Source organism: Mesoplodon bidens (assembly GCF_964165515.1).
Source record: "Mesoplodon bidens genome assembly, chromosome: 5".
NCBI classification, from domain to species: Eukaryota; Metazoa; Chordata; class Mammalia; order Artiodactyla; family Ziphiidae; genus Mesoplodon; species Mesoplodon bidens.
In genome coordinates, this window is record NC_138161.1 from 66,006,105 (window position 1) to 66,022,458 (window position 16,354).

The 16,354-nt window shown below is 44.5% G+C and overlaps 1 protein-coding gene and 1 pseudogene across 3 annotated transcripts in view; both read right to left on the reverse strand.

The window, feature by feature from the left end:
- Positions 1-6,544: 6,544 nt before the first annotated feature.
- The window catches only part of B4GALT4 (beta-1,4-galactosyltransferase 4), a 30,149-nt gene continuing 20,339 nt past the window's right edge, over positions 6,545-16,354 (reverse strand). For both annotated transcript variants that reach the window (XM_081235784.1, XM_081235785.1), the window contains exons 5-7: positions 13,576-13,698; positions 11,555-11,659; positions 6,545-7,453 (exon numbers count right to left, since the gene is read on the reverse strand). In XM_081235784.1, the coding sequence (XP_081091910.1) occupies positions 7,321-7,453; positions 11,555-11,659; positions 13,576-13,698 (361 nt within the window). In that variant the 3' untranslated portion in view covers positions 6,545-7,320. The remainder of the gene's footprint in view (positions 7,454-11,554; positions 11,660-13,575; positions 13,699-16,354) is intronic.
- Positions 10,436-11,289, reverse strand: LOC308617512 (glycine cleavage system H protein, mitochondrial-like; annotated as a pseudogene). Its single transcript has 2 exons — positions 10,972-11,289; positions 10,436-10,734 (listed from the first exon to the last, which is right to left on the reverse strand). The product of its transcript is annotated as a glycine cleavage system H protein, mitochondrial-like (transcript).

The window sequence follows — 16,354 nt, forward strand, 5'->3', positions numbered from 1 at the left end:
GGGCCTGAGGACTTCCCTATAGAGAGTCCAGCCGTTCAGGACTCCTGCACTTCCTGCTACGGGGGTCTTCAGTTTAATCTCAGGGCAGCTCGTGCTCTGCCCAGTTTCTGCTTCCATCCCCTCCACCTTCCCTGGAAGCCCAGCCTTGTCCCTCTTCCATCTGGCTTCTGGGACAGAAGTGGGGCTCACAGTGAGACCCAAGCCACACTGTCCAGGGTGAGACCCTCACCAGCCCCACCAGGCCGGGGGGCGGGGGGTGAAGAAGAGCAGGAGGGCCTGGCTCTGGGTTGCTGGCAGGTTGCTGCGCTTGAGACACACCCAGAAAAAACCATCTCGAGAAATCTCCCAATCCTGCAACAGGCCTGCTTATCAGGTGGGCAAAGAACAGTTACCATCTAACACCGAAACATGAGTCAGGCTGACTCTGGGGTAGGTTTTACCTGATTGCAATACCAGACGGGTCATCACACTCCTCGGTTGGCTTTTTCCTCCCCAGATTGTTACTCAGGTTCCTGGCAGGCTGTTCACCCTGAACATTAGGAAGCCCTCTGCTCATTTTTTGGGGCCCTATAACTTTTTTCCCACATCAGCTGTAATAAACGGGAACTGCTCCCATTCTAAGCAGCAGACCAGGTAGTTTCTGACTACCCATGAAGGAAAGAAGGGATAGTGACAGTCATGAGGGTTTGAAAATCACATCTCCTCTAAAACCCCACCCCCATCCACGTGACTGACAAGCCCGGCTGTGGTTGAGGAACTGGAAACTAAGCTGCCTTCTCATTTCTATAGAATGAACAACCTCCTTTGTCCTGTGTCATTTCCCTTTCCTGTTTCACCTCACGCAGATCCTTATCATCTCCTATATGTGAGACTGAATTAAAGAAACCCAGAGGAGACTAGTTGTAAGCTACTGAGTTTGCTTTCACATGTGACATTTTTATCACAAGGCTTGAATGGCCGCATCCAATGAGGAGATCCAAAAACATCTTGGGAAAAGGCGCATTGCTGAGAAATGTATAGTTCCTAGACCCTTCTCTAACCCACCCTCCCCCTCACTCCCAATCAACTCCCAAAACACACACACACACACACACACACCTCCTTTGAAAAAGACAAATAGCCAAATCCTGGAGTTAAATGGTGCCATCATGCCCTACTTTCTAGTGGCCTCCACCCTGAGTTCCTCTTGAAAAAAGAGCAGCCCCTGACATCCAGAAGCTAGCCTGGCACTCACAACTAAGCCATGCTATTCTCCTGCTAGACGTAAACAATTCACAGAATTCCAGCCTCAGATAAGGTCACATAAAATGAGGCAAAGTGAGGCCGCTTCATAATTCTGTCCAAGCACAAAAACAAAGTCACCATGCCACCCTTAAAATACCAAACACACCCTTTTTTTTTGGCTAAAATAAGTGACTGCTACGTGCTCACAATTACAGCTCTATTCTTCCTCCAGTTCCTCCCTGTGGGTAAATCAGAACTGTCTTTGCTTTCTGACAACGTCCAACACAGAACACATCCTGCTGGCTTAGAACCTCCCCAAATGACCCACCCCAAACCCAAACGCTCTCATAGACTTTGTCTGACTTCTTTTCCTGAGACACCTCGAGCTTCCGCATGGTGTGTTCTCAAGAGCTTTTGCAATGAGTCAGAATCTGACTCACGTTATCTGCAAGCGTGTCCCCGGGCATCTGTGGTTGAAGGGGATAGACAATCTCTGAACAACTCTGCCCATCCTATTGCCTCTCTTTGTTTATTTGCTGTTTTATTCGATACCATGAAGTTGTTAAGAACATGAGCTTTGGAGTCAAAAACCTGGCTCCAAATCCCAGCTCTGCATGACTTTGGCAAGTCAGCCTCTTGGAACCTGCTTCAGGAAGACAGATCTCACTGGGAGGATTCCGTAAGATATGTAAAGAGTGCATTAGAACAGCTAACAGCCTGTAAGAAATACCAACAGGAAGTTATACCATAAATCTGGCCTGAAGATCTCTGCTTGGCCTGTATTCCCTGGGAACATGCCAACTAATATCATGTTACTTCAATTTACTGCAACAAGCTTAATGACCAACTACACTGGTCCAAATTCACTGGCCCTCAAACAATAGTTGTGAGTAATAGCAAAACTCCTATTCAATAGTGGAAGAATGTACTAGGGTATCAAGATAAGGCATTTTAATGGATATATCTCAAGTTCTGTACATTGTTTCCAGAATCCTAGCTACAAATGAGATCTCTGCCCTTACTGCCGTCACAAAGAAATCTCATAATCGCCTGACAATGTCATATATTGGGGGGAAAAAACAAGACACTGGAGTCAAGAGACTTGGGTTCAAATCTTATCTCTTCCTCTTACCAACTTTGGGAAGTTACTTAACTTGAATCTGTTTTTTTCTTTGCAGTACTACATACACACCTATAGGGATATTGGAAAGTTAAAATTTAAAAAGCAAGGAAAATTGAAATACAGAGCAAGCATTCAATTAGTGTGCCTCACCCTTCACCAACCTCTCCACCAAGGCCCCAGATCTCACACACACACACACACACACACACACACACACAATAACACACCCTCCTCTGTGAATATCTTTGAGAGACTGGTCTGGCCCTCTCAGCAGGTATAAGACGATCTTCAGTGGACTTAAAACTAATGAAGGTGGCAATAGCTTAAACATTTAAAGTACTAAGGAATAGACTTTGACAAAAAAAATTTTTTTTTGGAAAGTGATGGGCAAAAAAGAACTTATGAAATGTTCCTGAATATGCTCCATTTTGTGGGACATACTAATGGCTTTTTTTCGTTTTGCGGTACACGGGCCTCTCATTGTTGTGGCCTCTCCCGTTGTGGAGCACAAGCTCCGGACACGCAGGCTCAGAGGCCATGGCTCACGGGCCCAGCCGCTCCGCGGCATGTGGGATCTTCGCAGACCGGGGTACGAACCCGTGTCTCCTGCATCGGCAGGCAGACTCTCAACCACTGCGCCACTAGGGAAGCCCCATACTAATGGCTTTTGAGAGAGACTATATATGTATAGGACTTGGGGAAAATGGAGGTTTTTAGTCCAGCAGAAAATGTCTTTCCTCTCTCCCAAGAGTCCATTCACAGAGCAGTTGGGGCCCCAGGAAAACCCCAGGGGCTTGAGTGGAAGTGAGGGGGCAAAGGGCAGAAAAACTAGGGAGGGAGTCTGGAAAAAAGTTTAGAGACTAGATGAGAATGGAATGCACTTTCTTTTTTTTTAATTAATTAATTTTTGGCTGCGTTGGGTTGCTGTGTGCGGGCTTTCTCTAGTTGCAGTGAGCAGGGGCTACTCTTTGTTGCGGTGCGCAGGCTTCTCATTGCGGTGGCTTCTCTTGTTGCGGAGCACGGGCTCTACGCGTGCGGGAGTCAGTAGTTGTGGCATGCAGGCTCTAGACTGCAGGCTCAGTAGTTGTGGTGCATGGGCTTAGTTGCTCCACGGCATGTGGGATCTTCCCGGACCAGGGATCAAACCCGTGTCCCCTACATTGGCAGGCGGATTCTTAACCACTGCACCACCAGGGAAGTCCCTAGAATGGGATGCACTTTCAAGTCCAGAAGATACCAAACTTCTCTAGGAGCTAGGACAGGGATGTAGAGTCAGGAAACCTTCTTTAAAGAATGTGAGAAGCCCAGGGAATTCCCTGGTGGTCCAGTGGTTAGGACTCGGCACTTTCACTGCTGGAGCCAGGGTCCAATCCCTGGCTGGGGAATTGAGATCCCATAAGCTGCACAGTACGGCCAAAAAAAAAAAAAAGAATGAGAGAAGCCCAGATGGAGGCAATATGGTGTAATGGAACCTCCACTTGCTCTTCTACCCTACTTAACTCTAATCAATAAAATGTGTATTAAAATGTCATAAACCATAAAGCACTATAAAAAGGAGTGGTACTATAAGTGAGAAAAAGCAATAAAAACTTTTAAAGTAGTACACTCCTTATGTTAAGTATTTGTGGTGTTCAAAGAGACCTGCATCCATATAATCCTCAGCAAGTATAGTAGGCTTATCTACAAAACTCAGGAAGCTTGGCCTCTTTGTGGCAAATGACAGCAAGAGACACACAGGGCGGGAAATTGGGAAAGCTCGGTTCCTCTGAGGCCAAACTGCCCAGCAGAGCAAGCAGGCAGCCATATGCCTCCTGCCAGTCATGGGCTTCGAATCCCGTTGCAGGTACAGTGGCAGAGAAGGAAAATAAAGGTCTTAAAAAACTATCTTCCACCTCAAGAAGTTTCACAGTGAGTCATTTAAATGACTTGTACTTTATCTTGGTTAAAAGAATTACCCGAAGAATATCAATAGGCATAGGACAGTGGTTTTGAACATTTAAAAAAATGCAGATGATGGGCCTCCCTGGTGGCGCAGTGGTTGAGAGTCCGCCTGCCAATGCAGGGGATACGGGTTCGTGCCCCGGTCCGGGAGAATCCCATATGCCGCGGGGCGGCTGGGCCCGTGAGCCATGGCCGCTGAGCCTGCGCATCCGGAGCCTGTGCTCCGCAACGGGAGAGGCCACAACAGTGAGAGGCCCGCGTACCGCCAAAAAAAAAAAAAAAATGCAGATGCCTTGTTAATAGCTGAAAATACATAGGGAGTTCCCACATGGTACTAATTGTATTTTCTTTCCATTGAATGAGAAATTGTTCTCAGTATGGGTCCTCAAATTCCTTGCACACACTATTCTCTTCCTTTACCCTCCCCAGCCATGACCAGGGACCCACAGCCTCCAAATTGGAGGCCCCGGCATAGGCTGTTGGCAATTACAATAGTTCAGTCTGCATTAGATTATAATTAAGAAAATTGAGATCGTTAACAGATACAAACTACTATACATAAAATAGATAAACAACAAAGATTTATGGTATAACATAGGGAATTATACCCAATATCTTGTAATAACCTATAATGAACAGAATCTGCAAAAAAACCCTGACTCACTAGGCTGTACACCTGAAATTAACACAATATTGTAAATCAACTATACCTCAGTTAAAAAATCGGGATGGAAAGCTAGAGGAAGATTCTGCAGAGGAGACAAGAGGGTGGGAGAAAAATAAGAAAACCATTATTATTTCTTTTCTAAATAAAGAAAAAACACAGCATTTACTTGTCCCTACTGGGTTAAAGGTAAACCAGGCCAGCCCTAGGTAAACCTGTCATGTCCACAAAATGCACTTTCCTTTCTTCTCCTTCCCCACTTGGGTGGTGACTGCTGTCTTTCTGGAAGCCCCAAATCCTCCTATTCCCTCCCTCTCCCTGTTTGGGAAGGATATTATTTACACTAACTGGCTGGCACGCACTCATGTTGAATTTTTTTAAAAGTGTCATGTAATAATCATGGAGAAACCCTGGGGCACAGTTGCATAATACATGCTCAAGAACATCCACATCTACATTATTTGTGTCCATTCCCCTAGGCGAACAAAATATTCTTATTTCTGTTCTGAGCCAGTATCCACCTCCGATTACCTTCCTTAGATTATCCTCCCACATTTCCCGCCCCTCTCCCAGGAAGCTCAGCAGTACCACATCAGTGCCATGGCCCCGCCTTCCTTCCAAATCAAAGGCCTCAGGAGCCCTGGCTCCACCCCTTCCTATCCTCTCACCAACCAGGTGTGCCCCTGAGGCAGCCCTGCTGCGCCCATTACTGATCACAATCAAGCACAGGAGGATGAAGAGAACAAAAACACAACACGCCCCAGGAGCCGAGACTCAGAGGCACCTGCCACAGGCCTGGAGCTGTCTCACAAGGAGGCTGCGCACGGAAGAACAGGATGGAACAACAGAAGGATGAAGACGGGAAGTGGGGGAAGGCTTAGTCTCATCTGTTTTGTTTTTAAGCAGTAGGATTACTGACATGAATACATCTGGAAGCTAGAACCGAGCAGGACCCTACGGGGCCTTCCTGGAAAAGACCCACCCGCATGTCCTCCCCCATGTCTTGTCCGTAGAGAAACTTTCGCCTCCTAGGCCTTCCCTGAGTTCCAAAGAGTATATTTAATCAGAGAAGTGAGAAAATGCAGAAAGAAAGGAAAACAGTCAAACAAGACCAAATAATAATACTTTAGCCATTAGACAAAGTCAAGGACCTTTAGTTCCTTCTCAAGGGCTACAGATAATATTCTGAGCCATATCCTTTGAGCTGTTTGGCAGATACTGATACCCCCATCAGGTGGAAGAAGTTAACTGTATGCTGCCCACAAGCAAGTAGACCCCAGACCAGCTGGAACCAGAAGGTTGATGATGTTGACTCCTGATTACATCACCACCAGCCAATCAGAAGACTGTCCATGAGCTGATCACACATCCCACAACCCCTCCTTCACCCTGTCTTTTAAAACCTTTCCCTGAAAGCCTTTAGGGAGTTTGGGCTTTTAAGCACTAGCTGCCTGGACTCCTTGCTTGGCGCCTGCAGTAAACGCTGCACTTTCCTTCACCACAACCCAGTGTCAGTAGATTGGCTTCACTGCATGTGGGCAAGCGGACCCAAGTTTGGTTTGGTAACAAAACAATAGTAAAAAACAAGATTGAAACCCAAAGCTTTTTCATATTTTACTACAGAGGTACTTCTGATGTATTATTAGTTAATATGTAATTTGTAAACTGCTATTTCATATCCTACATGTACAAAATCATTTTACAAAAATGTTCCAGAAACTAGTAGATAAAATGTTACTGGAAGGCATATCTAGGCAGGTGACACCTGCCACAGGGCAGCAGCCATAGCAACGGTACAACCACCGGAGCCGCTCTCCGCCTGATGCGGTCCTTATGCCACCTCTTTGGTCCCAAGTTCGCAGCATCTTCATTCTTCACCTTTCTCCCCTCTTCTTCAGCCTTCTTCTCACCTGGGACCCGCCTCCTCCCAGATGACCATGCAGGATAAATGAGTAACAGAAATATATCTTCAACCCTTTCCTGCTTGGACAAGAACAATTCTGGTTCTCTGGAACATTCGGCAATCTGATCTCCTGTGGCACTTTTTATCCCAGAAAATATGTGTCACTTCAAACTTAAATAAATCTCCTTCAATCAGAGTTCTCAAATAGCCTTCATGGTATCTTCTGAGTGGTCCTTTTATACTTAGTCCTTCAAGTATCTACATTACAATATTTAACCCTCATGATCAAAACAATTGTTTTACATTCCATATCACCAGTTCTGCTAAGAAAATATGAAAGAGGGAGAATCAGCTCAATAATTGGCTGCAACAAGTTCTTAATGTGTGCTACTAGGGGAAGTCTCTAGGCCAAAATTATTGCAATCAAATATTCAGTTCCTCCAAATGTCACCAGAAGAGCCAGGGTCATGGGGCAGACCAGAAATCCACTGTGATGTTGACATATAAAGGATTGTAATCCACAGAGAGTAATTTATAATCACAACTGCTCAACCCATCTGTTCTCCAGACACGTGACACCTGATGTAAGAGCTTCATCCTGAAGATAAAGAACAAATGTGAAAGATAAGAATTTAACATCTATTTCCACTGCTTTTTGCCTTGTCACAAAGTTTGGCAAACGCATCTTTGTAAACTATTGCACTTGTTGGGTTTCCTACTGCAAAAGAAGCTTATTTTCCCCATCTAAGGTAACCGACACTAACGATAGCCATGTGTTCACATGGCAAACCCCATGGAAGACCCTGAGGACCAATGATCAGAAGAGTCCTTCACGCAGTGAGCCCCCCGTCTACAGGACAGAAGGATTTACAATGATACATCTCATCCACTGCTGACAGGTCCTTAGATAAGCTTCAGGGCATCTATGAATCCTCCAATGTTGCTGGGAGAACTTTGGGTCTGCAGGCAGGCCGGGGACTCATAGGAACCTCAAACAAAGTTAAACTATATGCAGAGGAGGCTGAATGAAGTGGCACCTAACTTCATAAGGGTCAGAGAAGGTAAATTTGACCAAGGTTTGAAAGAGAAGAAATGCACAGCAGAGAAGATGAGGGAAAGGACACCCAGGAAAAGAGACCACCCTGTGCAAGACACAGAGACATGTCAAAGAGCAGGATGTGTTTGAAGAAGAGGAAGTAATTGTGTGGCTGGAGCCCAAGGATGCAGGGAGAGGGGTGGTGTTGAACTGAATTGGTCTCTAGGAACTGAGCAGTGAAAAGCATGCATTTCGGTTACAGTAACAATGTGGATGGAGACTAGAAGCATAAAGTTGAGCTAAATAAAGTCAGAGAAAAATAATACAGCATGATTTCATTTATATAAAATTGAAAAACATGCAAAACTAAACAATCTTTTGTATATGGATTCAAACAAGCATAAAATTGAGCTAAATAAAGTCAGAGAAGAATAATACAGCATGATTTCATTTATATAAAATTGAAATACATGCAAAACTAAACAATCTTTTGTACATGGATACAAACACATGGGTAAATAAGAAAACCAAGAAACAGCAAAAATAATTTTAATTATCATCAAAATTCAGGAAAGTATTTCCTCTTGGGGTAGGGGGAAGATATGGGATAAGGAAGGGCCATACAGGTAAAGGGCGTAAACTGGCTAGAGGACACGACCAGTGGTCATGGTATCAAGAATCTTCAGATTCTTCATACAGTTGATAAGTATTCTTTTGTATCTATTCATTAATTATTATTATTTTAATTTAGAGAGAAAAATGCACACCTATGGGCAAAGGCTCAAAAGACACATGGAAAATAGAAATAGCTGTTTTGTTAAAGTGGTAAGTTCTAACAAAAGGGCTAAAAGTCTTTTAATATTGTTTTAAAATGTAGACTCTAGCAAAAAGGCTAAAGGCCCTTTAATACAGTTTCAAACATTAGGAAAAAAAACCCCCACCAGAACAAAGAAATGTAGATTTTTCAGACATAGCCCCCAAAAGAATTGGTTTATCTGCCAGGATTCCTTCGTGAAAGGGTTAATTCCTGGGGGCAGGAGCACAAGATGAGCCTAGAACAGCTCATCACACCGGAGCAAAGGGAATAAAGCTCTCAAAACGACCGCAGTTATGTCAAAGAATTCGGGAGCCCGCTGGAAAAAGATAACATTTGCCAAAGACAATCTGAGCATCGAAAAGAATATTAACTACATACAGAAGGCTGTAGGAAGCATCAACTCATCATTTTGAAATAAAAAATCAATGCTGATTCTTTCCCTTTATCCTGCCTCTTCTATAAGAACCGTACCCCAGGGTACTCAGACAGCTAAAGAAGGCACATCATTCTTTGTAGAAAAATCTATCTAATAAATGCAGAAGGATTGACAGAATATCATAATTTTGCAATCCCTAATTGAATAATAAATTTAGGCAATGATCACCAATGGCTGCTAAAATAATTAGGTGAAGACTAATGGGGACCCTCACAATGACTGAATGAGGCCAACACGTGAACCCACAGATCAATCCTGACATCACCAAAACATGACCAGACATCATGTCCCCTTGTTGGGATACAAAAGGAGATACATGGCACTATAGAGGAAGCGTTCTTGCCCCCAAATAGTACCGGAATCTATTTAAGCCTCCAGATCGAAGACCTAGCTTATAAGGAAATGCAGAGGCACAAATTAAGTTATAGCACAGGGATGTGACTGGCAAAACCCACAATGTAGGAAATTCCATCAGACAAATGAGCTGGTTTGTTCAACAAATAAATTACAAGGGAAAAAAAAAAAGGAAGGAGGGAAGGGGGAACCTACAGATTAAAAGTGATTTCAGAGAAATCATTCAAATGCAATGTGTGGACCTTGTCTACAATCCTGATCTGAATAAACCAACTGTTTAAAAAAATTTATTAAAGCATTTATGAGATAATCGGGGAAATCTGAACACTGACTGGACACTTGATGACAATAAGGAAGTATTGATAATTTTATTTTAGGTATGATAATAGTATTGCAGTATTTTTTTTTAATTAGGAAGTTGAATATTTTATTAAACTGTTTCTTATTTTCCTGTAAGGCTGTTGATTCACTGTATAAAAACAGCACACGTAAACATAGTATATTGCAAAATTATGAGAGTAATGTTCTTCATTGGACACTATACAACTTTTCTCCACTGCCATTTATTTCCAGTGGGAAGTTAACTGAGTATTTTGACCCAAATCCAGGGATGGTTGTAAGCAAGTTACAACATTATATAAGGTTAAGATAACAATGTTATCCTTGAATTACATAATTTTCATAACTAGTTTTACCACAGATAATTTCAGGAATTCTGAATATTATAACTGGAGACTAGCCTAAAAACCATAGGGTGTTGTGAAAAAGATGCATAGTGTTTATCTGAAGTCATTAGGAAGTTAAGGGGTATTTTCTTCAGGCAACATCATTGCAAGTTGTTTCTTTTGCTAAAAGTTGCTTTTTAAAAATCTATCCACCACTAATATAAGACAACTATGCTAGATTAAGTTGTTTCAAGCTAGTTCATTTAGGGGTTCCATTTTCACTCCTCAATAGATTTTATGTATTTCTCATATGCTTCTTCACTCATTAGTTCATCTAGTTCTGAAGGCTTACTGAGTGTCACCTTGATTAGCCAACCATCTTCATAACAAGATTTGTTGACAAGTCCTGGATTTTCTGCTAGAGCTTCATTAGTTTAGTTACTTCTCCTGATAGAGGAGAATAGAGTTCACTAGCAGCTTTCCCACTTTCCAAAGCAACAAATTCCTCTTGTTTGTTCAATTTTGTCCCAACTTCAGGCAGACTACAGTAAACAACATCTCCCAAAGCTTCCTGTGTGGGCTTCCCTGGTGGCGCAGTGGTTGAGAGTCCGCCTGCCAATGCAGGGGACGCAGGTTCGTGCCCTGGTCCAGGAAGATCCCACGTGCCGCGGAGCGGCTGGGCCCGTGAGCCATGGCCGCTGAGCCTGCGCGTCCGGAGCCTGTGCTCCGCAACGGGAGAGGCCACAACAGTGAGAGGCCCGCGTAGAGAAAAAAAAAAAAAAAAGAAAAAAAAAAAAAAAAAAGCCTCCTGTGCAAAATTGCTGATTCCCACTGTTCCAACACTGTTTTCCGTTGTCACCCATTCACGTTTGTCTGTGAATTTGCGACCTGATGGCAGAGTGGGTCCGGCACGCAGCGCCCGGACTGCGCCCGCCTGCAGTCCCCGGGGCAGCGGCGGGCAGGGCGCGCGGGGTGCAGAGATGGCCCGCAGGCTCTGCGCCGCTCGCAGCGTCGTGTTCGCAGGAGTGCAGCGGGTCTGCGCGCAGTACCTCTGCAGTTCTTTTTTTAAGACTTCTTTTAAGGATACTATTGAAATATTTACACAGGAAATGCTGTGATATCTCATTTGCTTCTAAAGAATCCAGTGGGGGAGGAGAAGAAAGTGGGAGAAAGAAGAGAAGCCATGAGTTATTAACTGTTGAAACTGGGAATGTGGTACGTGTACATGCGAATTCAATAAATGTTCCCTCTGCTTTTGGGTCTGTCCGAAAATTACCTCAGTGAAAAGCTTTGAACAAAATAAACTGGCTTATCTGATCAAATCTGGCATAGGACTACTGACAGAAGAGACTACGCAGGTAGCCTGCCAGGCACGTGGATCCAGGACTTACCGTTCTATATTCACCTCATTGCCTTGGTCTCTATTGTGGAAGATCATAGTATATTTACCCACTTCAGGCAGTGGCCGGGTTATTTTCATTCTATGAAGCTCAACCCTGGAAAAATAACAGAGGTGTTTAAAAAAAAATTCTATCCCAATTATCTACCACTAGGCACTTAAGAAAGAATCATTTGCAAAAATTTACATATATGTGCACATACACATATCTTGATTATTTAGGTATTAAAAAAGAAGAATTTTCTTATGTTGGGCCTCAGGCAATAAGTCCATAGAAGAATCACCCTTCATATTTACTACTGAGGTACAAAGAAGATGTGTCAATTTACACTTTGTCATCTTCCAGAAACAACTGAGAAAATACATCTTTAAAAAATCAAGTCTCTTAGGATCCCTAATTTACTTAGCGTTTCCTTCTTTTAACAGGCAAAGTAATGACTGTTAACTGTCACAAACCTAGGTTCAAACCTAGACTTTGTTATTTACAACCTTGGTAAGTCAATTCATTATTCCAGGCCTGGGTTTCCCGGACCGTAAAACGGCAATGGTGTTACAGAGTTGATCTCACAGGCTCAAATGAGACCGTCCACATGGAACATTCTTTGCAAACTGTAATGTACTATATAAGCAGAAAGAGGGTGGTGCCTGTTGCACAGGTGAGTAAGCAAGTATTTAGTAAAGAAATTTCAGCAAATGTTTATGCTCGAATCAGTTGGTCTATCCATAGCATTAGTCAAGAACCACTCTGGAGGCCATGATGTTCTCATCAAATGAAAGCAAAACTTGGGGATCCCCTTTACCTTGAAACCGAGGAGCAACAGGAAAAAAAGAGAGTGAAGATACATCATCAGTGTAAAATTCTACTAACCGTCCCTTCTGGGCAGTGAAATGGATTTGGGGAACATGATGGATACAGTTGACTCCGAGCCCTTGCTATTCCTGCTCTGAAATCTAGCAGGTACCTCTGTCCACTTCATAAGCCAGGGCCACACAGGCTGCTGATGGGCTGGGCCATGAAGTGCCGCTGCCCATCACTACGGCCATTTCTATGCAGCCTTTGGTCAGGGAGATCCTTTCCCTCCTGCCAGAAACATTCCAGAGGCTCTCAGCCTAGACCTGGGAACAAGACCAGCATGGAGCCCGGCTTCTTCATGCAATGGAAAAGCAATGGAAAACATCTGGCAGCCACACGTCTATTAATTCAGAACACCAGCTGAGAAATTTCCTTTCTAAGAGGCAACAACAGGAGGAAAGGGGGTCTCCTAATAGAAAGACCTTGCTGTTACAAGTCTGAAGATACTGGCCCCAGGCTCTTGAATAATTACTTATTTCTGGGAGTTAGGGATACCCATAACTATCTGGCCATGAAACCCAAGTTCAGGGAAGGGGGCTGAGAGGGGAGACCAGGCATATCCCCTTTGAATCCCCCAGAGCAGAAGGGAGTCCAAGGGAATCTGAGGGTCATGCCAGCAGCTCCGAGTCAGGCCAGGGAGTCAGGCCAGCAGCTGCTCCCACGGAGTGTGGGGCTGGCTCGTGTATAAGGAGAGGACATCTTGGCCTGCTTCGGGGCGTGCAACTCCTCACAGGCTGCTGGCACTCCCTGCTCTGCACGCTGGGAACTACCAGGGTCGCCTGGGGTCTGAGAGAAAGCAGAGGCTTGAACAGGCCTCTGGCCACCTTCCTCAGGTGGCAGTTTTGCGAACGCTCTGGTCCGGGACTTGCCATTCACGGGTGAGACTCTATCTCAGTAGGTAATACCTGCTGACAAGTCCACAGAGACCTCCACCAACACTCCCGGACCCCGGACCCCCGTTAGCCAGGACTACACCACCCTCTATCATTTCTGAACTGCCAGGGGCAACGAGCGATTCGGGCCGCCTTGCTCACCCCCACCCCCTGCCACCCTTCAAGCCCAAGTCGGAGCCTCATGACTTGCTGGCCTGGCATCCACAGGAACTATACACAACCACTGCTAGCAGAGCCCCGTGAAGGGGACCCGTCTCTGTTGTTCACCTGAGTCTGAGGTCATCGTCTTCGCCTCCCCATCCCCAGTAGTTGTTAGAGAATCCATTCACCTTGAAAAACTGCTCTCGGCTTAGGGCAGTAACACCCCCAAAATACCCACTGTAACGTAACCTGGAGCGAAAGAGAGAAGAGAAAGGGTAAGAATGTTAGTGCAAAGTCCTCTTGTTCTCCACAGATGCTTCAGAAGTCTCGGGCTGCAGGGCGGGCATTCTAGGAACACTCTGAAGACCATGCACTTCCACCCACCCACTCCTGCTTGACATCCACCTCCCCACGTTCTTGGCCTTCTGTCCTCTGTCTAGACAAGCTCTCACATCTGCTCACTAGGCAAGGTGCCACCCACCTTTTATTGTTAGTGTTTGTGTGCAGAGGTCTACAGAGGTACCTGTAAATGCGCACTATAACATCAGACCTGGATGATAGATTTCACCTCGTGTGCCAATCCAGTGAATAGCTGTGGCTGCCAAGGGCTCTGGGTTAAGAGCATTCTGGGGCTGCATCCAGGTTCGGTGTGAACGAGTGGCTTTTTTACTTTTCCTTTTTTTTTAGGGAGTGGGGTGGAGAGCAGGAGAGAGCTCCCGTAAACACTTTTTATGCAGACCTCCACTTATATGCATACAAATCTCCGTCTCAGAGTCTGTTTCCTGGAGAACCCAACATACCTTAATAACCCTGAGGTTTCCGGCTTGGGCAACTAGGTCGATGACAGTGCCTCTCACAAAAACAGGGTATACAAACTGATAATTAGGTTTTGAGAAGAAGACAAATTACAGTTTGGATAAACTGAATATGAGGTACCCTTGGGGCTTTTGCCAGTGGGAAAAAGGATACAGGGTCCAAGTTCAATACAGAGGAGTGGCTACAGAGATAGCTTTGGAAATAAGCTGTCAAGAGGTGGTACCTGAAGGCACAAGGGTAGGGAAAGCTGCCCGAAGACAATGTAGTAAGTGAAAAGAGGAGAGTAAAAAGGGTGGAGCTGTGGGTATACCAACAAGGAAAAGGTGAAAGAAAAGAGGTCAGGAGGTCCTGGTCAGAGAGCGCTTCCCACTCATTTAGGACTCATGGATTATTGGTAGACAAATTAACAGATCTGAGAAATAAAGATGTCCCTTGAATAGAACACTGTAACAATTCAGAAGTGTTAATGAAGGCAGCTTAATAACTTGGATGTTACTGAATAAGAGGATGTGAATATATATGGAGGATTTCTAACTTTAATTAATGTCAGTTCAAAGTATTCCAGGACCAATAAAATGTCTGCTTTTCTAGATAATAATAAAAACCAAAAGGAAACATCAATAATCATGTAGACACTTGCCATCTAATAGGTGGAGTCCCAAAAGTTAATTTGTAGCTCAGCTGTTTGTTTCTGTGTTCTGAGTACAGATGGGGAGGACCCTGCTTAACCCACAATGGAAATAGATTTACTTATATACCCCCAACCTAAAATTCTGGAAAATAACAACCCAAAACAAACAAAAAGAACAAAGTGCTCAGAAGGCAGCTATTACTGACCAAGACATTGACTGCAGTGACTTGTTGCCATGGTTACTGGACTCTGTTTGGCTGGGAAGGGGTTCCTAGACTACCTGAAAACTAGCAGCTTCATCAGAACACTGAGTGGAACCACTGCCCAGGCATAACCTGCCACGCGCCACCCTCCTGGGGTCACCAGGAGGCAACCAGCACTGACGACTTGGTAGTGACCTATTAAGTAACGACTACCCGCTGTGTGCAAAGCAGCTGGCTAAACGCTAGAGTAAGTGGGCCCTGCCCTCACACACAGTTGATAGTCCAGCAAGAGAGGTGAATGTTATCAGGGTTCTGAGGAAGGAGATGCCACACGTCAGGGCAGGTGGGCCTGGGAGGATTCAGACAGGTAGAAAACTGGGGGAACTCCTGGTGATCAGAACTCCGTGACGAAAGGCCGAGAGGGAGAAAAGGGCAGGCTGTGTGAGGAGCACCGAGAGGCCAGTTTAGCTGCAGTGGGAGGCGCAGGAGGAGACCAGTTGGAAAGAAAGGTTAAAGAAGTATCAGTTCCTCAGTTGCCTCTTAGGTGCCAAATATCTACATGTTTATTGATCTTTCCTTCTGGTTTTTCTTCTTATCTAGAAAAGCATGAATAGTTGATTGGCCCTGAAACAGTTTTACTTATTTTTAAAGGACTGTAAGGCCCAAGGGTAGGGAAAATGGGGTCATTAAATAACAGTAAAGTCCTTGTAGAAAGCAGGCAGGTACCAAAGGAATTCTTGGCAATAAAATTTCCCACAGGCTAGTACAGATCTTTATCATGGACCCATAATCACTGGCATAAACAAGATTTATTTCTGTCTTCATCAGAGTCTGAGATAGTTGAGACAAGTTGCTTTAACTTCTTCCCTCTGCATGTGTGTAAGGTGAAAACACTTCTTGCACTTCCCTTCATACTCATGGGGCAGTTGTGACAATGAATAGTGTGCTGATTTAAGCTCTGTGGCACAGGGACACACAGTTACCAGCAGAGGGCAGACACTTAGCCACCTGCAACTGCACCTGCCAGCAACTAGAGGGACTTTGCCCAAAGGAGGAAAGGCAATAACTAAGGAGGAGGAAGACAACTCCTACATTACCTATGCCAACCTCCCTCAAACCACAGAAGATGAGGCAGTTTACATGATACATACAATAAAGTAGAAAAACATAAATGACAAACCAGGAGGAGAGGAAAACTTCAATCAGATAGAAGATTAGAATAGGAAATATATTAGAACTCTGATCTGCAAATAAG